Genomic DNA, 26652 nt, shown 5'->3' with positions numbered 1-26652 from the left:
TTCATGTACATACAATGAGGCCATGAAATAGTTCTTGTCAAGCCATGAAATGTGATACAAGTCTCTGCTGTTTTGCTCATTTATTTCCTTATCCTGTTAGTAACATGTTCCTGTTGGCCACGGCGTGATATCTGTATTATGTCACAAACTTGTGATTAAATTAGTTAATGCTAACAATCACGGCGTAACTTAACCATGAGAAGACAACGAAAAATGATATGAAATATACATTTTATTGGATAAATACATTATACATATACATTCGTTATAAAAAAATGACGGGGTAGAATTATAAAATATTACAATAATAACATAAATATGTCTGTAATATGCGTATCAAAAGTAACTTTCCCTTCCAAATGCAGATTATAATTTTTTACCTGAATATTCGACTGTAAGTACTGTCATATATTGCATTTAAGTTACTAAAATATTCCCAGTTCATTATCAAATAACTTCGTCATTATTTTACAATAATAAATGTTAGTTGCTGCGATTACAATTTCAAATAAAAAACTTGAGTACATATCTCTTGATTTTATCTCGTAATGTATAAAATCTCTTGATTACATTGCAATAATATCTCTTGTAAAGGTTTAGTAGCAAAAACGTATTTTTTTAAATATTGCTTTATAAAACTCGACGAGTAGTATCATATAGGCGGCCTTACATTGTTATTATTACGTTACTAATATATAAATATATGATTCGTGAATTATGGGTTATATGTTTGACTAAATATATAAATGCAGATATAAGGTACGCAATATTGCATTTCTTTCATCAGTACTTAGAGACGATTATATTACATGAAATACTTGGAATCAGTGAGATGAAAATCTTCTAATGGCGGATATGTTCTTGTATACTTCGTTGTTGGTCCATCAGACCATGTCTTCCTTGACGATTCATTGTAAAATCCGAGAAACTTGCTTGGTCACCTGAAGCAGCATCATAACGTCTGTCGGTTGCCTAATTGGAAATGAACAGTGAAGGTGTTATTGCTGAGAGAGAGAGAGAGAGAGAGAGAGAGAGAGAGAGAGAGAGAGAGAGAGAGAGAGAGAGAGAGAGAGAGAGAGAGAGAGAGAGAGAGAGAGAGAGAGAGAGAGAGAGAGAGAGAGGGAGGGAGGGAGGGAGGGAGGGAGGGAGGGAGGGAGGGAGGGAGGGAGGGAGGGAGGGAGGGAGAGAGAGAGAGAGAGAGAGAGAGAGAGAGAGAGAGAGAGGGAGAGAGAGATTTGGCATTGCAGAAACAGAAACTGATTAATTACCAATAACTCTTACACTGTATGTCTATGTTCGCAATCATCCAGGTATGAAGTTAATAACGAAGTAATTATAATCTATCATACTGGACTTGCTGTTATTTTTGGATGACATGACAATCCTACTATGTCAGGTGTCACAAACCATCTGTCATCAGATCATCAGTCGGTCTGAGGAAGCGTCCAGGATAGGACGTGAAACTGTCAAAAATAACAACAAGTCCAGTAGGAAATATTATAATTACTTCGTTATTATCTCAACAGTATAGTAAACATGTTGGTATTTCTCAGACGTTTGTGTAATACTAATAATTGTTAGCATACTTCTTCACATTTTACAAAACATAATACCAAAGTAAAGCGTTTTCCGTTTTCTGTATGTCCCACAATCACAAGACCACTTATTAGGCTAACGTGTCCATAAGGCCACATCTTCTGAATAGGGGGTCAATCTGTTGACAAAGACTGAAGTGTGCAATCGAAAATTTCAGGTAAAATTTTCAAGTTGTGTTTTGAACAAAAGTTAAATTGAATATTATGGTTTACCAACACAAGTGAATTTCCGTTTGAAAATAAGAACTGTCAATTATAAAAACAAAGTTAAATGTATTTTAAAATGTATATTTATCCTATAAAATGTAATATTTCAAAATAAACCCTTTCTTTTCTGATTTTAATATACGAAGACTTGTAGTACACAGACGTTATTAATGTGTACTAGGAATACTTACCATTTGCATGTGAGCATCTCTTTCCTCAGTTCCTTGTGCAACAAATGGTCTGATGAACTGCTTGGATTGTTTTGAGTGGTAGAGATCTGGTCTCTGGATTTTGAATTCCTAAAAAATGAAACGAATTACTATTATATTTTGGCAAAATGTGAACAGGTGTTATGACCAAATCAAACTAAACTGTAAAGGTTTACAGTTAGTTGGTTGATTGGTTGGTTGGTTGGTTGGACGGTATGTGTAGCATTTACAGTAGAAACGATGTTGCCGTGGTGTTTCAGTCATGTGGCATAACACTTTTTAAATACCTTCAGAGTACTTCAAATGCAAGTGAACGAATAATATTGACAATCTATCACTAAGGCTTCTCATTGATGCGGCTGGTGTTGCATAACCCCATTTTTGGCTCATATTTTATAAAGAGTTCTTTTTTTCTAATAACAGTTTCCTTACAGCTTTACAAATCGACAAAACAGTTTTTGTCATGATGGGTGAATGGTTTAATAGTGTGACCGGATTGGAATCTACAGGATCCAGGTTGTGGAGTCATGATGGGTGAATGGTTAGTGTGACTGGCTTGGAATCTACAGGTTGCAGGTTGTGGAGTTATGATGGGTGAATGGTTAGTGTGACTGGCTTGGAATCTACAGGTTGCAGGTTGTGGGGTTATGATGGGTGAATGGTTAGTGTGACCGGCTTGGAATCTACAGGATGCAGGTTATGGAGTCATGATGGGTGAATGGTTAGTATGACGGCTTGCAGGTTGCAGGTTGTGGAGTTATGATGGGTGAATGGTTAGTGTGACCGGCTTGGAATCTACAGGTTGCAGGTTGTGGAGTCACGATACGTGAATGGTTAGCATTACCGGCTTGGAATCTACAGGTTGCAGGTTCGAGCCTCGTCACTGCATGTTGTTTGTTTCTGAGTGGCTAAAGTCCTTGGGCAAGATTTGAACGACAACTGTGCCTCAGTCAACTGTATAATTCAAGTCCATGTCTCGTGCTGTGTGTTGGGTCTCTAGATCTAGATCTGTTATTGTTAGTCTGCAGTTGAAGTGTTTTCATCTTTGTGTCAAAAATCATCATGTACCAGGAGTGAAAGACCAAGCCGACACAATTTCTACTGTTACAATTATGCAATGTGGTATGTTTTGGGACAATTACATTCTCATGATTTCCTTTCTGTTCTTTTAATGTTGCAGTTTTGGTTAAGTAAACTGACGGAGCCATTAGACAGAGCTAATGTTTAGGTAATTTGAAATACCCCTTATGCTAGCAGTGTTTCCTGCTTCGCTTTCATAACATTCGCTTTGCTTAAAAGTGCTTCCGTGGAGTAAACCACAAGCACTCGCGAAGATACACATACTAACACTTGCGCATAATGCAATTCTGTTCTATTATCACCACTTTATCAATACTAATGCTTTTGACTAAACATACCGCAATTCTAGGTGCCCTCTCCATGACCGTCGCCAAGTGTCTCATTCTCTCATCCGGGTCTTCACTGCTGTGAGCATCGTCCAAATTAGAAGCATTATCATCCCAGTCATTAGATGGTTCCCGAGAGCGATAGAAAGTGTTCCAATATGACTCATTTTTCATTAACTTAGATGGTCGTTTTCCAATATTTCGTCGACAACAGAACATGACACATATCAGAATGCCCACAAATAGTATAAACCCTGTTATACAGAGTGTAATTGTCATTATCAAAAACAGGTCTGTCTTCTCCTCAGTTTGTTTATCTTGAGTGGGGTCTCCCTCTTTCTCACACAGTCTCCCTGGTCGTCCACCAATATCAGTGAAGCCTGTTTTGCACACACAGTGGAAATGACCACCAACATCTATACATGTTGCATTTTCATGGCAGTCATTTGTAGACGTACGAGAGCATGCTGTGTCCGTGTTAACTGTCGACAAAATAAAACAATGCACAGTTACACAAGATAAATATTACAGTATATTACACAGTATTATATATACACCAGTGTGTCATTGCACCGCTTTGCTGCATTACACTTGTAATCCCCCATCCTCAGTAGGAGCACCACATATACGAAACACTCAGCATGGTGATAATACCCTGAGTACGTGACACTTGTACTCGTGTACGTGTTATGTTATGTACCATAATGTAATGAATGTAATGTATGTATGTATGTATGTATGTATGTATGTATGTATGTATGTATGTGTGTGTGTGCGCCTGCGTGCGTGCGTGCGTGCGTGCGTGTGTGTGTGTATGTATATATGTATGTATGTATGTATGTATGTATGTATGTCGGTAGGTAGGTAGGTAGGTAAGTATGTATGTATGTATGTATGTAGGTATGTAGGTAGGTAGGTAGGTAGGTAGGTAGGTAGGTAGGTATGTACGTACGTATGTATGTATGTATGTATGTAGGTAGGTAGGTATGGATGGATGGATGGATGGATGGACTGATACATATCCGTGTTTCGCTGTTCCATTCTAAGTTTCAATGGGTTTGCAATAGTGAATTTATAATTATAATAATTTAACACATCAATAATGCGCAATACCTTGAAATTCGATTTCATCGTCAGCATTGGAATTAAAACCAATTGTGTAGTCATCTGTTACATCTATTGTCCCTGCGTAGTCCTCATGAGGTATACTTTCCAGCGTAGAAGATTTGATTTCTGCTTCCTCATCAAAGTGTAATTCAAGTTCTACATCAATACTTCCTGGTCGTAGGTCAAGAATGTCACACCCACGATAGAATGGTCTCGTTATTGGATTACTAGTGTATACAATACGCATCTGTAAAATAAAAAAAGGCATTAATAAATGACTTCACTACGACAATACGTAGAAAAATGTACATTGTTATGTGAATATAAAATAATTTATAAGGAATTGAGAATATAATGTGACCATACCAAAACCAATTTCTCGTGAATATCAGCTTATGTTTATATCAAAGACCACATGCAATATACAAAGTGTTCTGTCTCTCTGTCCCTGTCTGTCTGTCTCTGTATATGTCTATCTCACTCTATGCAGATATGTATACATATATGTACTCAAACAAGCATGCACGCACGCACGCGATGCACGTGCGTGAGTGAGTGAGTGAGTGAGTGAATGAGTGAGTGAGTGTGTGTATACATACATACATACATACATACATACATACATACATACATACATACATGCATGCATGCATGCATGCATGCATGCATGCATACATACATACATACATACATACATACATACATACATACACACACACATACATACATACATACATACATACATACATACATACATACATACATTACATACATACATACATACATACATACATACACATGAAATATGAACTTAAAAGCACTGCATAATTTCATTTTTCATATTGCAGTTTACAAAATATTTTTTTTTATCCATGGTGACAGTCCACTTTATCTCGTGTGTGTTACAATCAGTTTTAACTTACCGCTTCAATGAAGTAAGTAGTAAACTCCAAGTATTTTTGTGACAATGGGTCATTGAGATCATTCGTATATTCCTTATTTGTCACTTTAAACTGTCCCTTGAACGACTTGGTTGCTGAAAACAATCAAACATAAGGATAAGAGCTCTGAGAAAAAGAGATCATTCAAATATTTCCTCGTCTAGCGACTCGTAGTAACACAGACCTCTTTCAAGTCTATCGTAATTCCCTTGGTTGAACAAAGAAAAATATCGGGGAATAACATTTAATTATCCCTACATTTTTTTTCGTTCCGGCAAAGACATTATTAGTGACCTAAGAGGTCTTGTCACAACGAGTTGCTAGACAAATAATGAGAGGACTTAAGTTCATGGATATTTTCTGGTTGAACACAGAAAAAAACTGGGAAATAATATAACTGTATCTCCTCAAGGATAACTCCAGAGCAATGGGAAAAATAATGGTGATGTGGAATGTGTTCCATATTTCGAGCACCGCACAACAAGTGATGTAGACAGGGGTTGTTGTGATGTGAAATAACAAGGGTATATATATATAAATCCATCTTTTCTGTTTAAAGAAAATATCTTGGTTTGTGCATGGTATAATACCTAATATTTCCATACTAACCTTGACAGACGCCATTTTGTTTGAAATACCCATTAATACATGAACATGTATATCCACCATCTGTGTCCAGACAGTTTTCTAATGTTGCATGGCAAGGCGGTGTATCGCTACCACACTCATCAACATCTATAAATGTAAGTAAAATATAGTTTTATTGGGTTGGAAATCAAAACTCTCAACTTTAATGTTTATTTCTTCTTATATGTTTCAAAGGTAGAAATCAATTGTTAGGCACACATTTGTGAGTGTTTTCGCAAGTGACTTAATTTACGAGCATTTATATATATATATATATATATATATATATATATATATATATATATATATATATATATATATACATATATATATATATTTATATAAACACATATGTATACGTAAATATGTATACATATTAAATAGACAGTTTACATACACTGATATATATATATATATATATATATATGTATATATATATATATATATATATATATATATATATATATATATATATATATATATATATATATAATGTAATGTGAAAATTAGCAGTGCCATCGGACTAACACGAAAACCTAGGAGACTAAATAATTGGTTCACAGCAGCTTAGCAGAGTACTCTGTTAAGAGGTTAACAGGTTTATAATACAAGTTAAATGTGCGGTCTTCTACACACTATGTACTTGGATACCCTTTCTGATTACAAGACATAGTTATCACTTACTTTTACAGACTCCTGCCCTATTAGCTTCATAACCTTCAGCACATTCACATGTGAATTCGTCGTTTTTAGTGAAAACACAGTTTTCATTCTGTTTACAGTTGTGTGTGCCAGCTATGCAATGATTTATATCTAGTAGAAACAATAGACAGCAGAGCGTGATTAAACATGCACAGAAATAAATATCTGTGTGAAATGCTGTGAACAATTGATACATCTGTTATATTCCTTCATCTTATAACACGCACACACACACATATATATATATACAGATACACATACATTCACATACATACATACATACATACATACATACATACATACATACATACATACATGCATACATACATACATACATACATACATACACACACACATACATACATACATACATACATACATACATACATACATACATACATACATACATTATAAGGAACGAGTGAAACAGTCCCAATCAATAAATGCAATCCGACGTTTCGAATACATCTTCTTTAACATAGGATATCAAGGCAACATATATTTATGTCACCACCTGATTGTACACACACATACACACACGCACATGCGTACATACATAATTGTATTAATCCATCCAGACATCCAGGCATAGAGATACATACATACATACATACATACATACATACATACATACATACATACAATTACATACATACATACATACATACATACATACATACATACATACATACATACATACATACATACACACACACATACATACATAAGTGCAGCGATGCATGCACGTTTACAGTATATGCGCTTGTGAACATAAACATATATGCTTACACACATCAAAAGTGATTTTGATAGTACATGCATACCTGTTCCTGAAACTTCTATTGAATCATCAGCAAATTCTATTTGTGCAAGTCCGTCTTTAAGCGCAGTAATGATGTCACTGGCGGTTTCCCCAGACTTATCCGAATAATTCAACACGCATGTAGCCACAGTGCCATCACTCGAAAATTCGAACTTTTGCACAGTTGCACCAATATAGTTGGTCGAGTCAGACAGCACGTCATTGATCTGGAGAGAGCACAGATAGAGAAACAAAGTATTAGTGTACGTATATTCTTAGTTCATTAAATCATTCATTGTGTTCATGCAAAATTTGTGCATTTTGTTCCAAACTTGCAAATTGACACCAGTAATTATTGACTGCATACTTTTTGTCAGTAGATTGAACTATTTCAGAACATGTGATCTCACACACATGTGATCTAGGTACGCGCTTAATGAGTATTTTTCAACGAGGGGTGAAGGAAACATTCGAGCACACCATGCATCACAAAAGAGAGACGGAGTGTGATACACATATCCAGATACCTATGACCCCTTATTGAGCTAAACTGTCACTGATGTCTCGTGGTCTGAGTGATGGCTAAATCTGCTGCCAAGGACCGAAGTAATCTATAGGGCTTAATGTAATACATGCATATTGGATTATCAACATAAACAAATTTTCACTTAAATGTAATCGTTATGCCTACATAAATATTCCCCTTTATTGAGTTATCTTACTTTTTTATTTTGGAAAATTATTAAATGGCAATGAAATACAATACTTACATCATCTACTATAGCTGTTCTTACACTTTGATAAGTTGTTGATGAAGGGTCCAAAAGATCAGCATTTTCTTGTGTAAGATCCATTGTACCAATAGATGTAACAGTCAAGGTTAAGGTAAACGATTCAGCCTCTGTAATAAAAATTTAACAATTAGAACTTGCACTGAATTTAATTCTTGGTAAAAAAAAAAAGAAAAGAAAAGAAAGTAACTAACACTAGATGCCAGTTTCCAAAGTTTTCTGACGTTTGTTGAGTGACAATACCTTCACATTCATATTTGTGTGTGTGTGTGCGTCTGTCTGTCTGTCTGTCTGTCTGTCTGTCTGTCTGATTGATTGCATGCCTGTCATCTGCCTTTCTGCCTGCCCCTCCCCCAGCATGTATCCATTAAGAAGCTAACCAACCTTTGCATGTTTGGCCGCCCTTATAATAGCCTGGCGCACATGTGCATTGGTAACTACCAGGTACATTGACGCATTGTTCTTTCATCTTACAGGGAGAGTTGGCACATTCATCAATATCTGGAGAAAAAAAAACATTTACCCGTAAATACACAATAGATAGGGATAAACAATTTAGGGGCAAATATAATCAGTTTCAATAAAAACAACACAACATAGGGAATAAAACAGTAATCACACAAACTTAGCTCAAATCAACTGCAGGTTTTGAATTGTACACCTGTATTTCTAATTCTGGCTTTAAAATTGGTGGTTTCACTTTTTGTATAGTATGTGTGCGTACAAGCAATTTAAGTTCCTGTATAGTATGTGTGCCATTACTAACTCTTTGTCCTACGTTTGTTTGTTTGTTTGTTTGTTTGTTTATGTATGTGTGTTTATTTTTTGTGTTTGCTGTTTTAACTTGAGTATATTATCTCTTTGAAGAATGTGTCATTATATGGATATGAACACTAATGGAAACTAGGCCGGTGGTCTCAACAAAACTCAACACAGAGGGTTTTCAAAAGTTCAGACTAACGTTCGCCCTGTGAATCATGACATCATATACAGTAGTTTGAGAAATGTAAATTCCAGTTATATTGACCAACCTACATTCCGAATCCTGTTTAGTGTTTAATGGAGACAGTCCTTACTTTTCTTAAATATGTTTTGAAAATTGCACAGTGATATCGAAAGAGCTGTCAAAGTCAATAGATGACGTAACTCACCTCTACATGTGTCATCAACAGAGACATATCCGTTTTTGCATAAACAGATGTAAGACCCCTCGGTATTGTGACATTCAGCTCCTGAGTCACATGGGTCATTAAGACATTCATTAAGATCTAGACAGTCCTCATAGCCATTTCCTACAAATCCATCACTACATTTACACTCATAGGAGCCTGGTGTGTTAACACAATTGGCTGTAGAACTACAGCGATGATCGTACCGACTATCATCAGTGGTACACTCGTCAATGTCTGGTGAAAAAACAAAAACAAAAACATTAAAATAGCAAACATCTCAGAATGAACAAACACAACATTCAGATTCAGACTTAGATTCAGATTCAAATTCACGGACGCTCCTAAAAACAGCCTGGATAAAAAGGACGGATAAAAAGACAACACGATAAAAGTGAAAATCGGCATATAAAAATAAAGACACACGTGTGTGCCAGTGGAGAATTATGTAGCTAAAACACACGTTGACATAGCAAACCGTGAAGAAAAACAAACCGTTCAGAAAACTAAACAAACACGGCATATAAACATTCAGACATACTTGTAATAGTTGATCGATGGATAATCATTTGTAATATTGCATATCCACTTGTTGTAAATGACGGATAGTTGGATTGACATGGATTGAACATGGATTGAAACCTAACTGAACACATACCTGTGCAGTCAGCACCATTTCCTGTGTATCCATCTTTGCAAACACAACTGTAGCTACCAATTGTATTGGTACATGTAGCATCGGTATGACAGAGTCCTTCATCACATTCGTTTTTATCTACAGGAAAATGAAAATACAAATATAGTCAGGCACATATTTGTTGGTCTTGTAAACATACCACTGAGACAGTCAACATATTAAAATGCACCATTTTCACATATAAAATACTGAATTAAACATTACGTTTCACTCTATACGTGTTAAGTTTAGGTAAAGCAGTTGTCTTTGTCTGTCTGTCTGTCTGTCTGTATGTATGTATGTATGTATGTATGTATGTATGTATGTATGTATGTATGTATGTATGTCTGTCTTCTGTCTGTCTTGTCTCTCAGTCTGTCTGTCTATATATCTGTCTGCCTATCTGTCTGTCTGCCTATCTGTATCTTTCTTTCTTTCTTTCTTTCTTTCTTTCATTCTTTCTTTCTTTCTTTCTTTCTTTCTTTATTCATTCATCTATTTTCCATTTTTGCTGCCATAATTTTATGTCAATATTTATCTCCTTATACCAATCGCGGTTTAACAAATATTTGTTTTAACATACCAGTACAAGTGAAGCCATTGCCAACAAAACCAACACTGCATTCACATGTGTATGAACCAATCGTGTTTGTGCAAATTGCATTTGCATGACAAGTACCATTAACTGCACACTCATCAACATCTGGACAGAAAGATATAAACACAAAACAGTTAAGTAAGAAGTTATATTCAACTATTACCTGCGGAAAATATATATAATATCAATAAATATATTATTGCAATAACCATTTTCATTGCTAAAGGTGAAACAACACACATTGTTATATGATGCATTACTGCTAATTAAACAATAAACTGCAATAGCATTGTATTTGAGAAGCACTCTATGTACATGAGGAAAACTGTTGTACTCCGAACAATAATTTGGCATAATGAATTGGCCTGTTATATTTCGTTTACATTTCTTGACTCATGATAAAAGTTCGTTATTTACCTTGACAACCGTCTCCACTTCCGCCAAAGCCACTTAAGCAGACACACTTAAAGGTTCCTTCTTTGTTGACACATTTCTCTAGGACAGTACAATTATGATCCCCTGTTGTGCATTCATTTATGTCTACAAAAACAAAAAAGAAGATATATAGATATATAGGAAGAATACAATTATGTATGTATGTATGTATGTATGTATGTATGTATGTATGTATGTATGTATGTATGTATGTATGTATGTATATGTGTAGGATGTAGGCAGGCAGACAGGCAGGTAAGTTGGGAGATATATGTAACTGTGTGTGTATTAATGTATTATGCATGTATGGAATTTGTCCATAGTTATGCATGTACGTTATGCTATTGTGAAATAATAATAATAATATGATTTGTAATGCGCCTCATCATGCGCAGAGGCAGAGTGGATACAGAAATAGTTAATGGAAATGTGAATTCAAGGTAATGTGTATTAAATGTATATATGTATGTTGTATATTTGATGTCTCTACATGTAATGCCTGTCAATTTAAATATTCCACTTACCAATACACGATCTTTCGTCATTACCGAGGTTATATCCATCCCTGCAAGAACATGTGTATCCGGGTGTTTTATCCTGGCAATTGTGATCACAAAGATCACTCTCATCAGCACACTCATCTATGGCTATATAAGGAAAGAACAACATATATGTAAATTCTGAAACATGCAAATAGCTGAGACAGTATTCATTACCTTAACATATTGTATGACTACTTCATTCATGGGAACGTTAACCCAAGGTTTGAAATAATCTGGTGTTAACATTTTAAATTTATTTGGCAAATTATATGTATCACAATTAGGATATTTTAGAATTCTATGTTGCCATCGAATGAGCACTCTCTTAAATCTATTTCATTAGAAATTACAATATGAACGATACACTTGAAAACAACAAAATACCCACTCCGCAACCCGACTGCCCATTCCATATCTTTTTCTTCTTTTTTTTAAATGAGTGACAGTTATTATGCATAGAAAACTGTATGGTATGGAACTCGGTAACAGGACAACTGCCCCCGGACAACTGCCCCCGGACAATTGCCCCCGAAGGACAACTGCTCCCCGGACAATTGTCCGGGGGGCAGTTGTCCTAGAATCATGGACCTCAATACCTGGAGAACTATTTAAAGCTGATCACATTTGAACCACACCTGTTAAAACAATATTATAAACTGTATTGATGTATTACCATGTGCCTTTTACTAAGGTGCCATTCTGGCCTTTTCGACATTATTGTAACCATTTTGTTGTTTTTAACTCTATTGTTTATTGTTTTACCTTTGCCTTTAAATCTGTTGTATGTACAGCACTTTTGAATATTAATGAACAGAAAAGGCGCTTTAGAGTAAAATTTAAACTATCTTTCACTTGACTACTCACCTAGACAATTTGTACTATCACTAGGATCTAAGGAGTATCCTTGGTCACATTGACATTGTTGTACTCCAGATAATACATAACAAGTTCCATGAGTACAGGTTAGTGTAGTGCAGTCTTGGTTTGCTGTTTGAAAATAATTAAAAATATGATTATGAATAAAGAATATGAAATCTTGGTTTAATTGTGGATTGACTATATACTATTTGTGAAGTGTTTCATGTTTCATATAACACTGACAATGTGATATACACACACACATACATACATACATACATACATACATACATACATACATACATACATACATACATACATACACATCCAGACAGACAGACATACATACATACATACATACATACATACATACATACATACATACATACATACATACATACATAGGTGTGTATATACTTGTTTACAACAGTATCAAATGTCTATATTTGAGCGCTAATATCTTTTAAGTATTTCATTTGTGTCCAAGTTTCAATCACATTACTTTTCTCTTATAGAAAAATGTATTTCGTACTAAAATGCACCATTGAATATGTATATATCCCCTCTTCCAACACATACATATTTACCTATACATATCTCTATAAAAAATTTAGTGTCAGACTTACGAACACAATTCCTGCCATCACTGCCTGAATCAGTAAATCCTTCGCTACATGCACATGTGAATCCATCGCTATTGACTGTTCTGTCAACGTTTGTACATGCGTGGGGACAGTTATGCGTACCAACATCACACTCATTAATATCTGGAACATACAATAAGAAAATATATTGGGAAAAAAAGACCAGTTATTAGGAAGTTATTGAGAAGGTTGAATGTGTGATTAAAGTAAACCACTGTTTAGAACCTTACTTTAAAAGGAAAGAGAATTTGTACAAGGCACCATTGTGATGACAGTATCACTACACGAAAAGTCATTTTGACCATGTCTTTCCACTGGGGGAAATCTTGAGCAGAGGATGTGTAAATGTGGTGAGTATAAGACGAAGTTCCATTTTTGACTTAATTACCCCAGTGATCTCTCACCTGAGGGCTGTAGATAGTCAAAAGTGGTACTGCGTCTTGTACACCCCCTGGACAGAGATGGTTGTTAGCTGGATCACAGGTAAGGTAAGGATGGGTAAAGGTGGGTAAATTGGACTTTTTGTGAAGTGTACTAGTATGTCTTTCCTTAATAGATCATTTGAGATATTCGTACCTGTACAGTGTAAGCCGTTCACAGCAAGATTATATCCTTCATTGCATCCACAGAAATAATTACCCTCAGTATTTGTACAGGATTGTTCACATCCACCATTGCTGACAGAACATTCGTCTACATCTGTTGAAAAACGTAGTAACATCGCAACTTGCAATATTAATATAGATACATAGATAGATAAATAAATATACATACATACATACATACATACATACATACATACATACATACATACATACATACATACATACATACGCATGCGTGCGTGCTTACGTACGTATGTACATACATACATACATACATACATACATACATACATACATACATACATACATACATGCATACATGCATACATGCATTTCAATGGTTATATAGATCAATGATAAGGTAGTTCTTACAATAAATAAATGATTTAAAATCAATGACATTAAGTCACTGGGTTTGTCCCATTTATTATAATTACCGATTTGATTTATTACACAATGTGAGAAATTGTAACATGAACAAAAAATAGTTTGATCTTGAAGAAATTTGCAGTTTCTTACCTGAACAAGATCTCCCATTGCCGGTGAAACCAATCTTACAGTTACAGGTGAAATTTCCTTCAGTATTAACACAATGACTGATAGATAGGTCACAGTCATTTTCATCTGCTGACTGGCATTCATTAATATCTAGTAAATAAAAACATAATTTAATTATGGCAAATCTAATATCAAAATGCATAAAGGTGGCCTTCATCTCAGTAGGACTGATGGGTCTAATTGTCTCAAATACATGTACATCATTAACAGAAATCCTTTTCTGAAAAGAGATTGAAATCCACCATTTCTGATGTATAATTTGGCTTTTCCTCGCTTGTGTTCTTACGCTTCATCTTTTTCGTAAAGAACACATTATTATTATTATTATTATCATTATAATTATTATCATTAGCCTTTATCTCAACTCGATAGACTGTTCAGCCAGATGACTCTTCTCACACAGTGTCGAGCAATACTTATTTTTTTACACTATATACATTTTTTACACTATTACATGTCAATATAAAGGACATATGCTTTCAGAATGTAATTTCTTTGACCCGAAGTTCTGATTAATATAACATATTTCACAAAGTTAAATGTACCATATTTCGTGGCTACAGTACAAACCAATGCTAACATTGTAAGTATACATTCTCCACAGCAGTAAGCTACATTTCTCTCTCCAATTTTACCTTTATTAAACACACCTACCTTGACATATGTTATTTTCATCTTTGAGATATCCCCTATCACAGTCACATTGCCACGAACCCACACTATTTTCACAGTAAGAGTTATCAGGACAGACTGTACTATCTAAACTGCACTCATCAATATCTGAAAAGAAATTAAAAACAAATAAATCCGATTTTGATGAAACATGTTTCACTTACGGTAATGGTCATGCCCTCTTATCTAAAACACATGGTTTGCAAAAGTGCAATTATATCGTACAATAGTTTTCTCCTTTACGATATTATTTGCATTATAAAATAAATTAATATCAACGTATCTCAGCAGTAAGTACAAAAGCTGTTATCAATGAAGGAGTCAAAGCTTTCCGTCGATGTTTGGTTAGAAGTGCGAAAACGAAGTTCAGCAATTGCACTGACGCCAGCCGACCCCCCCCCCCCACACACACACACTTTAAAGAACGAAGTTCGCTTCTTGAGCTCGTGTGACATTGTGTAATCGTCCCTAAAGGACATGGGTTCTTTTGCATTAATGAATAGCACAGACAAGTAACGAAACATGATGATAACATACCAACACAGTTAGTGCCATTTCCGTTAACATCTTCGTATCCATCCTCACAGACACATTTAAATGATCCAATGAGATCCTCACATTGACTTCCAGCAGATAGACAATTATGGGCATTGGTTGTACACTCATTAATGTCTACAGATTGAATAAATGGAATTAATATTATGAACTATATATCATGACGCCATAGAGAATAATCACATGCATGGACAATACCTAGCAAAACGATACACAAATACTGTTGATAAGTAAATTCTGGTTGTAAACTTGCTTAACTGCATTAGCTTTTGTTATCCTTGAAAAAAAATCACTTTATCTTGAGTAACTCTACATTATTAACATTGAAATTGAAATTGAAATTCATTCATTATCCAAAAAAAATTAATTAATTAACATCACAATTATATCACAAGGGAAACGAATGAATTTCGGATAACAGGAGTCAGAAAATAGCTAGGCTAGTCGGGTCTGACCCCTGGAAGGAATAGATAATAGTAGATATCTTGGATGCAAATTAGAGTCTAATAATTATAGTTCTCCTTTATGCCCCCCACCCATCCCTCTCTCAAATATACTATCTTTGCAGAAAGAAAAAGAAATACAATGCTATACAACATACTCTTTAAATAAGACATGTAACCTCTGTAAATGGGGATTGACCAGTGATTAGCTCTGTTTTTGCTATTAGCCAGTCCCCAATCACACAGATTTCAAAACTAAACTTGCATCTTTTCTTAATCTTTTTTGTGATGTATGAATTTCTACTGATGGAAGTGTCTCCCTTTTTATGTGTGACGAATAAATAAGTGAATAAAAAATATATAAATTACTGTCTTTTTCTTCATTATAAGTAAAGGGGAGGTAGCAATTTTGGACAATCATTTGTAATTACTCGATACAAAGAACAAACTCACTTTGGCAACCATCTATTTGTCCAGTACCAATAAATCCATCGTTACACTGACAAGTATAGTTGCCATCAGTGTTGGTACATGTTGCCTTCTGTCGATCACAGGTGTTTAAGTTTAGATCATTACATTCGTCGACGTCATCACAATGTGTTCCGTTGCCTTGCCAACCGTTATTGCATTTGCATTCATATGACCCTTTGGTGTTCTTGCAGGTAGCTTTGTCACTACAATCATTTCCATGTGTAACAGCACACTCATTGATGTCTGGAAGATGAAAATTTGAAACAGTTTATCACTTGTAATTCCTAAGGAAAAATGACGTGATATAAATTTGCTGTATTCTGAATCAGCAATACCACTATAGTAATATCCACTTCATGACAACAACACGTTTGGTGCGATGCAAAACGTCTTGTCATTGTTTAATATGGCACTAAGTCCTGGACGGATGAGGTTCACGTTGTCGACATGGTACATGTTTAAATATATTCGTCACCATGGTAACAGTATTCAGTAGTACTTAGCACGAAGGGGGCTGGAAGCAAATAATTAAATTGGACAAATAACACTTGTCACACAGTATTGGCAGCACAGAGAAGTGTGAGTATGTACGTTATTACATTTAATGTAATGACCTATAGTGTTAGTGATCAAACAATCGAAAGATTAAGCAAAAAAAATACATACATGTGCAATACCTATCCTAGCATGTTTATGCTGATATCACCCCCACCATCACCACCCCCTCCTGTGGGTTTGGACCTTGAAATATGAAAGTTATGAACCCTCGACAGTTTTGGAATATTGAAGTGCAATCACCATACGAATGGGTGGACTGTAATATATACAACCACCATCAACCCACTAATCAATAACCACTAAGAACTGGTAGGCTAAATTTTTCTTCTATCAGAATATCAATGAATTTGTCCATGCACATATTGGGGCATGTAGTTTAAATAGATTACAAAAGGTGAAATTAATTATTAAGTGAACGACTTAAGGGGAGGATGAATGTTCATGAAAGTACTATTTCAGTATACTTACCAGTACATTGATCAGTTTCATAACCATCAAGGCATACACATGCAAATGAACCATCAGTATCGGCACAATAACTGGTATTCGGACATATGCCAAATTCGGCTTCACATTCATTGATATCTGTAAGGAAAAGAAAACAAACATTCCGTTGTTAATTGTGGAGATTTTACCAAGTATCAATAAATGAATGTTACTGCAAATGGATAAAATATGAGTAACCTAAGGAGTCTGTAGGATAAAATGTAGACAACAGAAATGTGTACGTAGCTTTTAGCCATTTCATTCAATATAGTACTTGTATTGCACCCTTAATATTCATATGAAATTATGAAAAAGAAGCAAAACAATATAATAGAATACAATAGTGTCAACTTACTTATGCATGTACCATTAGTGGTTTTTGTGTATCCAGGGTCACAAACACAATCGTAAGATCCTTGTGTGTTGCTACAGAGTGAATTAGCTGTGCAAGTGAAGTTTCCAATCTCACATTCATCGATATCTATATTATGAATATATAATATGATAATTTAACATTTATGGATTACAGTAGGTGGTATGTATACGTTGTCCAAGTTTAAATTTGTTATATCTGAGTGTCTATGCATATGTATGTATGTATGTATGTATGTATGTATGTATGTATGTATGTATGTATGTACGTACGTACGCATGCATGCATATGTATGTATGTATGTATGTATGTATGTATGTATGTATGTATGTATGTATATATGTATGTATGTATGTATGTATGTATGTATGTATGTATGTATGTATGTTATGTATGTATGTATGTATGTATGCATTCGTGTATGTACGTACGTATGTACGTATGCATGCATGCATGCGTGCATAATATTATGTATGTATGTATGTATGTATGTATGTATGTATGTATGTATGTATGTATGTGTGAATGTCATGTATGTATGTATGTATGTATGTATGTATGTATGTATGTGTGTGTGTATGCATTCGTGTATGTACGTACGTACGTACGTATGTACGTATGCATGCATGCTTGCGTGCATAATATTATGTATGTATGTATGTATGTATGTATGTATGTATGTATGTATGTAGGTAGGTAGGTACATACTTAGGTAGGTATGTATGTGTGACAAACCTACCTTTACAATGTGTCCTGTTTAGTTTTGCATAGCCCTCAAAGCAAGTACACTCATAGCTTCCTTCATTATTTACACATTCTTGCTGACAGAAATCCATACTTGGATCTTGGTCTTTACCATCGATGCACTCATCTACGTCTGTGTAAGCAAACATGAATTGAGTAGAGTAAACTCATGTGTATTGCTCATAGGCTGTATATTTCTAGACAATATATATATTTTTATATTTTATTCCCCAATATTTGCTTCGATCAACTAAAGAAAAAACGTGTAACCTAAGGTGCCTTTGTCACTACGAGTCACTAGACAAGTAGTGACAATCCATACTTAGGTCACAAATATCTTCTGAGTGAAAAAAAACCTGAATGAAGCAAAATATTGAAGAATAACACTATTATACCAGCGCCAGCAATATTAAAGGAAAATCGAGGAAAGACACAGCAGAACCAGTGACGTAGACACGTACATGTACTATTGTGACGTAGAATGACTAGAGTATATTTTCATGTTTGTTTGGGGTTTTCTGTGCAACTTCGTACGTGCTTCGTATATATATATATATATATATATATATATATATACATATTATATTCTTGTATCTGCTGTTCTATTATCAACATATTTACATAGTAGTTCAAGTTCGCAATCAAATTTCTAGGCCGTGAAACTGTTCTTATCAAACCATGAAATGTAACACAAGTCTCTGCTGTTTCAACATCCTGAGCCAAGTGTTAATCAGTCTAATACTTTTCATTACTTTCCCTGTTTGTGTCACTAAGTACAGCTCGAATACAATGGCCGCTAAGACCATGTCATCCTCGTTCCAGTGACGCAGCCTCGGAGAGCACATTTAAATGCCACTGAAATAAGTGTTATTAGCCCCCTCTACACGTAGGTCGTTCTACCTGAGGTAGGATAGATTTGTGTCTACACGTAGGAAGGTTACAGGGGAGATGTCGCGCCTTCCGTCCTGACAGTACATAGGACGAAGTCGGGAGGGTTTCAGGAAACCTCTCAAAGGTGTCCTAAGTCAGGACGGTTTCAGGACAGGTTCAGGACGCGTTTGCGTCTACACGGGCTTCAAACTATCCTGAATCCTACCTAAGGTAGGATTTTTAGTGCCGTGTAGACGGGGCTAATGTCTACGTTTGCAACCGATTCCATTCGTCCATGATTTGATATTGGCAGTTATATTTTGTCACCTATTAACTAACATGCACTTTACATAAATTTTATAATATTAACTATAGTGTTTTTATTGAGCTTACCAAAACATTTTTCCCCGTCACCCGTTAGTCCTGATGGACAATCGCCACATTCATAGCCAGTTTTAGGGGCTGGAAGGTCCGTGCATGTTACATCGTGATAACACGGATCGTCCTGACAGGCATCATAGTCATTGTCACAGAAATCACCACCGTATGCTGGTGGACAGTCACATGTCACAACCTGAAAAATATTAATTGTGATATACATGAGAGAGAGAGAGAGAGAGAGAGAGAGAGAGAGAGAGAGAGAGAGAGAGAGAGAGAGAGAGAGAGAGAGAGAGAGAGAGAGAGAGAGAGAGAGAGAGAGAGAGAGAGAGAGAGAGAGAGAGAGAGAGAGAGACAGACAGACAGACAGACAGACAGACAGACAGACAGACAGACAGACAGACAGAGAGTGTGTGTGTGTGTGTGTGTGTGTGTGGAGGGACTGACATTGTAATATGTAATTCATATTGGGAATAATTAACATTATAAAACATACCTTGAATTTTGAATTTACTTCGTCACTGCCGTTTACTCTTGATCCAAAGTTACATGTTCCACCATTCTCACATTTACACAGTTGCACTATTGGCTTGATTTGAGAAATCGCCTTTCCATCCGTGGCAACAATCCCAAGGTCGACAAAATCAGTAGTGCTAGGCGTCCAATTTAATACCCCAGCTATAATGAACAAATACATTTGATAGATTCAATCAACGACAAATAAACAAATCATTCCAAATTTACCAACGTGGGTTTCTACATACACCGTTTAAACATAAATCGACCATTGATTACCTAGACATCATCTGAAGTGTCTCACTTCTACCCGCCACAAGACGAGTAAGGACTTATAATTTAAAGCAGAATGAAGCATATCGGGAAAGGTCCTTACCTCGCAAGAAGTTCTAAAGGTAATGGAGACTACAAAGGTTGTCTATCAAATACCTTACAGGCTAACAGTAGACTATCATATGAGGATAAAGTTGCAACAGTATTTCTAACTCTGCTGGGGTTGGTGAAAGTTACTTTGCGATTCCACTGACAGAGTCATGGTAATTGAGACTGCATGGATTGTGCATTTATTAGATTTTGCACAATTATCAAAATTTCCATGTATTTAATTTACGTACCAGTATTGTGATTTCAGAGGCTTTTGGTGACAAAACACATACTTACTGTTAGCATCTATGCTTGCTCCAGGTATGTCATTGGCTAAACTGAATGTGATGGCGTCGTTATTTAGATCAGTTGCTGTATACTCGATTGTGTAGGATTGGTCAGTTGTCACTTGTATAACTTGGGTTCCATTAATGACAGGAGGGTAATTTACTAAAAAAAAAGGAAAAGCAAATTGATTTAAATGTTCAAGTATATGAATGAAAATGACTCTGTGCTTCACACAAGCCAAGTTAAACGAGTTCTAATAAAGTATATGGAATTTATTTAGTCGTATTTCTACGTCACAAAAACAGACATCTATATCATTAGATATATTTTTGTTCGTTCAGCCAAGGAAAATACGAGTGACCTAAGGGGCCTTCGTCACTACTCGTCTAGAGACTCGCAGTGACAACCCTTAAGTATTTGCCGGCTTATTCCCGAAAAATGTTGGATAAACACATAATTATACCAGCGCCAGTAATATAAATGAAAAATCGGGGAAAGTAATGGTAATTTTAACACTTTGACTCTTATTTCGAACACAGCAGAAGCAGTGACGTAGACACGCGTCGCCGTGACGTAGAACAACCATAGTATATATTCCATATCTTTTGTTCAACTTGGCTCGAGCATGGTATAATGATTGATAATTATTTGGGATTAGCTCCAGAGTAAACAGTATAACCCTGATTGAATGATATTTGGAACGGTTACAAATGAAGCAAATAATAAGTTTCCTGTAACAATCAAATTATTGCTATTCTAATTCAAGACATGTTATAGTTATACAACAGTGTCAATATGACCGACAAAAAATGACTCACCAGTCACGAAAAATTGGCTTTTTTGATTGATTTACTATGTTGTGTCTTTTTAAGTGATGAATTTGAAGTTAATATTGTTAACAATGTTTTGGAATAAATGATAATGTAAGCTATCTACACAACGTCAGTAACTTACTTAATTTTTCTTCCCCGTCTTGAAATTCAGCCGAGGACAACTTTGCAGCTTTTCCGATACGTGTGGCTCTGGTTGCCAAGGTATCATATAAACATTGTGTGTTGTCGCCACATGTTGTGGTGGCTGTATCGAGGAACTCCTTATCACTTGAGTTAAACCTTGATATCAGTTCGTCAAGGAAATATGGAACAAATTCAGGATCATTGTACGTTGACCAGGATTCACCTAATTCACCAGATTCATCTAAATAACTGAACAACGACTGCTCAGCTGTCACCATCCCTTTTAATAAGAAAAAGAAACACATTATATATTCATAATAGTAAGATAATTTGAAAATGCATATATAATTTTCAGTAGACATACGAGGTCTCATAATATAGAGGTAATATCATGAGTGAGCAAGGGAGTTAACATGATTTAATTTGGTGAGAATATGGTGGCTATACAAGCTCTAAGCTTTGTTGATATTTTTCTTCAAACTTTGAACGTTGTGGCGGGTTATGCATACCAATATGTCATTTTCACAATATACACCATGTCACTAGGGGCTGGCTAGCCGTGTGTGTTTTTCAATTCGTGGACGTTTTACTAGAATTTACGAATTTAACAATTCACTGGTAATAAAAATAGATCATCACATCTTATTAATATTACAGTATACATACATACGTACACATACATACATCCATCCATCCATCCATCCATCCATCCATACATACATACATACATACATACATACATACATGTACATACATACATACATACATACATACATACATCCATCCATCCATCCATCCATCCATACATACATACATACATGTACATACATACATACATACACACATACATCCATCCATCCATCCATCCATCCATCCATCCATACATACATACATACATACATACATACACACATACATACATACATACATACATACATACATACATACACGTACAAAAAATGCTTTACTCATGTGTCATGGGATGTAATGTGTTGCAGGACGATAGGATTGCAATTTGTTCAAAAACATCATCACAGTGTACTGTACAGTTAAACGAAAGACAGTTTTATATCCTGCTTTATCACTGCAGAATTATGCATTATAGTAGAAAATATATACACTTACATGTTTGACCAAACTCGAACTGTTCCCTCTCTGTTAATTCTGCTCCTGGAATGCTCGGTGTCTTCAATGTTCCATCGTACATTGTAAAATCATCTGTTACATCATCATTCCATATTCCTTTGGGTATAACAGTAACGACGATATTTTAACACTGGCAAAGAAAGACATTCTTTGGGAACATTAATGTAGACACCCGTATATATAAACATTACACATCCTACCCTCAATAGCGAACTTGCAAACCCGCCATGTTGAATGTTGCATCATGGGGAAATGTGATAATAAATACTAATCAATTAGTATTGTAAACAATACTGTTACATTGTTTGCAACCACGAATGATCAATTCATAGTTTACCCGGACTATTGTGGGAGGTTAATTTTATCAGTAGCTCCAGATTAGGTATAAGAATAACTACAGATAATCCAATAGTCCTTTGCATCTGAGCATGCGAGTTTTGCCTTTGTAAGATTCTGGGATTTACTTACCAAATAATCCACGAGTTTTCCCTTTGTACGATTCTGGGGCACTGAACAGGACATCAAGCATTGTACTATTTTCTACCACTCCAACAGAGATGGAAATACCAGAAGAGAACAACGCAATGATCCTAGGTTCTGACTTTTCTGAGGTATATTTCTGACGTAACTTAACGTTGTATAGACCCAGGTCGGTAAAGTCTATGTATGGACAAAAAAAAAACATCAACAACTTTAATAAATTCCACACATATCAGTCTTGCTATTTGATTTGTATTTGTGTCTTATAATTAATAACATTTTTTTCACAAATACACACATAAACATAAATCACACATGCATACATACATACATACATACATACATACATACATACATACATACATACATACATACATACATACAAATATCTGAAAACAGACATCTAGAGGATACGAATATGTTCTTATCCTACCTTCACTCAAATATGTGTTGTTAAATTCCTCTCCATCAACCAATATCACAAATCCAGACAGACTTGTTTGAACCATTATTTGTATCTGAAACAAATTGAAACCATAATATCAAATAAATAGTATTTGATAATAACTTGATATTAGTATAATTATCAGTAAATGGTGAATATTTCAATTGTATCTAATTAACCATAATTGTGTTGTATCCTTAAGCAACATATAAAATGTCTATATATTTCAGATGTGATTTGGCAAAAATATTCGCTGACTTACTGTGCTTGAATTTTGCTGTTTGGCAACAAATGCTGTGAACTCGGTCGCCGAAGTCTCACTTCCATTGTCATATGTAGCGAGTCCAGTCCTCCCTTGTAAAATAAAGTCCCCAATGTCGACATCAACCAGTATGTATTCACCAAGTCCATTGAAGGTGTAGTCAACGCCGTCTAATGTTTTTAGATGAGGATCACCAAACATCCATCCTTTAAATTGAACGGAATGAGAGATGTGCTTGTTAATTTATTTATCTATATTCGGTTAATCAAATTGATACAAAAACCAAAGTCTCCAAAATTTGTGTCATATGTATAGGTTATTGGCCATGTATGTATGTATGTATGTATGTATCTATGTATGTATGTATGTATGTATGTATGTATGTATGTATGTATGTATGTATGTATGTATGTATGTATGTATGTTCATATTAGAAATATATGCTTCATTTGTAATCATTCAAAATTTAGAGTCTCAACACAAAATAATAATTTGAAATGCTGAGAGCTTTCGACTGAAAACTGCCAGCCTTGTTTACTCTATGTGAAATAACGCTGTTTATCTATGATTCTAGGCATCGACACAACTGCTTGCAGAGATGGGTTACTCGTAGATAACATAATGTCTATATGGTATTTTAGTAAACACAATAAATGTCCCTATACTTACCAATACGTGGTGGTGTATAATCGCTACATTGACCTACTGGTCTTTTTTCCTTATAAAGGTCGCAGAATGCAGGATCGTTAGACATAGCACAACAGGAGTACCTGGGCATTAAGTCGTCAGCTGAAAAAATGAATCAACAAATAATACATTTAAAAAAAATCAATAATACATCACGGCAAATAGTACTACTATATGCTTTACAAAATAACTAATTGAAACGACTTTTTAAATAAAACTATGGTCTTTCCGAATTGAATATGCAAAGATAGATGGTATAACATAGCAAGATATATACTTACATCCATCCATCCATCCATCAATCAAATCCTTCCACCCTTCCATCCATCCAGACAAACTCACTAATTGTATTTGTTTTTGCAAATTTACGCCACAGATTTTATTTGCAAGCATCGTCGCAAACAACAGCCTCTTTTACGGCACCGTCCAAAACGCACCGTCAATAGGCTCGTTGTTTCGCCGTGTCGTGGAAAAATAACAGCTTTGGTTTGTGAGAATGTTCACAAGAAGTCAAGCCCTTAAACGCAAAAAAGTTAATGTTTCCATTTCTATGGTTTGGTCTTATTCCAAATACCTAGTTTACAACCAGTAGCACTATTATAGAACTAATATAGAACTCATATAGAACTAATATAGAACTACTACATCAATGTTGACCTACCTAACCACATTAAATATCTATAGTAGTCAAAAAACCACCATCCACGGAATGTATAATACGTTCTCTCTTGGAAACTACTGGACCATATGTCCTGCTCGTAACCATCAACCAATGAGTGGTCTGACCTATAGGCACATTGTTGTCCAGCACCGAATCTGTTGGCGTTCGCTGACTGTAATGTGAAGCTTGAACCTACAGAATGTATTTAATGATACAGTCGTTAAATATACAATAACGCATAAAACACATGTCTTTCGTCAGTAAAAAAATTGATAAAACTAGACTTTTCAGTGAGGCTTTCAAATTTTGCAATCGAGAATTCCAGAGTTTTTCTTTGACAAATATACTGATAATTCGACATAGTGATACACCTAAAAAAATATTCTTTAAAAGCGCTGAATGTTCAATTTCATTTGCTATGATTTGTCCTACAACTTAAAATCCAAAAATATTATGTCACAAGTGAGGCGTCTCTTCAAAGTAACAAAATATCTACATAATCAATTTATGGACTTTAATATTTTAATTAATTAATTATTTAATTAAGTAATTAATTAATTAATTAAGTAATTAATTAATTAAGTAATTAATTAATTAAGTAAGTAATTATTCAACAGTCCTGATTAAGCAATTCATTGTCGGTACACTGAATATTCATTACATATACTGTAAAGACATTAAATTATTTAAACATTCTTCGGGCAGAAATAATCTTGTAATAAAGTCTTTATTATTACTGTTATCATAATAATTAGTCATTATGTATGTTGATGTAATAATGTATTTGTAATGCAGAGTCATGCTAAATATTAAGTAACTAGTATTG

The 26652-nt window shown here is 35.0% G+C and overlaps 1 protein-coding gene and 1 long non-coding RNA gene across 2 annotated transcripts; both read right to left on the bottom strand.

Annotated features, from left to right (window-relative positions):
* Positions 1–520: 520 nt before the first annotated feature.
* Positions 521–25558, bottom strand: LOC144449997 (uncharacterized). Its single transcript, XM_078140564.1, has 30 exons — positions 25447–25558; positions 25148–25267; positions 24479–24684; positions 24205–24289; positions 23760–23951; positions 23271–23387; positions 22144–22425; positions 21199–21351; positions 20519–20700; positions 20038–20218; positions 18770–18907; positions 18013–18138; positions 17640–17756; positions 16596–16856; positions 15682–15816; positions 15127–15252; positions 11248–11370; positions 10816–10986; positions 10215–10331; positions 9539–9793; positions 8772–8888; positions 8367–8497; positions 7619–7823; positions 6777–6905; positions 6075–6200; positions 5448–5560; positions 4531–4771; positions 3430–3899; positions 1994–2101; positions 521–972 (listed from the first exon to the last, which is right to left on the bottom strand). Exons 1-30 carry the CDS (start codon positions 25556–25558, stop codon positions 844–846), a joined length of 4968 nt encoding a protein of 1655 aa, XP_077996690.1. The 3' UTR covers positions 521–843.
* LOC144450193 (uncharacterized) lies at positions 11824–13429 on the bottom strand. The gene is made up of 3 exons (XR_013482209.1): positions 13292–13429; positions 12672–12794; positions 11824–11912 (listed from the first exon to the last, which is right to left on the bottom strand). It is a non-coding gene; the product is annotated as an uncharacterized LOC144450193 (long non-coding RNA).
* Positions 25559–26652: the final 1094 nt, after the last annotated feature.

Source organism: Glandiceps talaboti, chromosome 19, assembly GCF_964340395.1.
Source record: "Glandiceps talaboti chromosome 19, keGlaTala1.1, whole genome shotgun sequence".
Classification (NCBI taxonomy): Eukaryota; Metazoa; Hemichordata; class Enteropneusta; family Spengelidae; genus Glandiceps; species Glandiceps talaboti.
The sequence above is the reverse complement of the archived record's forward strand: the minus strand, read 5'-3'. Positions and strand labels throughout refer to the sequence as shown.

Excerpts from the sequence above, each read along its gene's own strand:
- LOC144449997 (XM_078140564.1), bottom strand. The coding sequence starts at position 25,558 with ATGCTTGCAAATAAAATCTGTGGCGTAAATTTGCAAAAACAAATACAA. Across the intron at positions 21,352-22,143 it reads AGACGGGGAAGAAAAATTAA|TAAATTACCCTCCTGTCATT; the intron begins GTAAGTTACTGA and ends CTTTTTTTTTAG. Across the intron at positions 18,139-18,769 it reads AAACAGGACACATTGTAAAG|ATATCGATGAATGTGAGATT; the intron begins GTAGGTTTGTCA and ends TTCATAATATAG.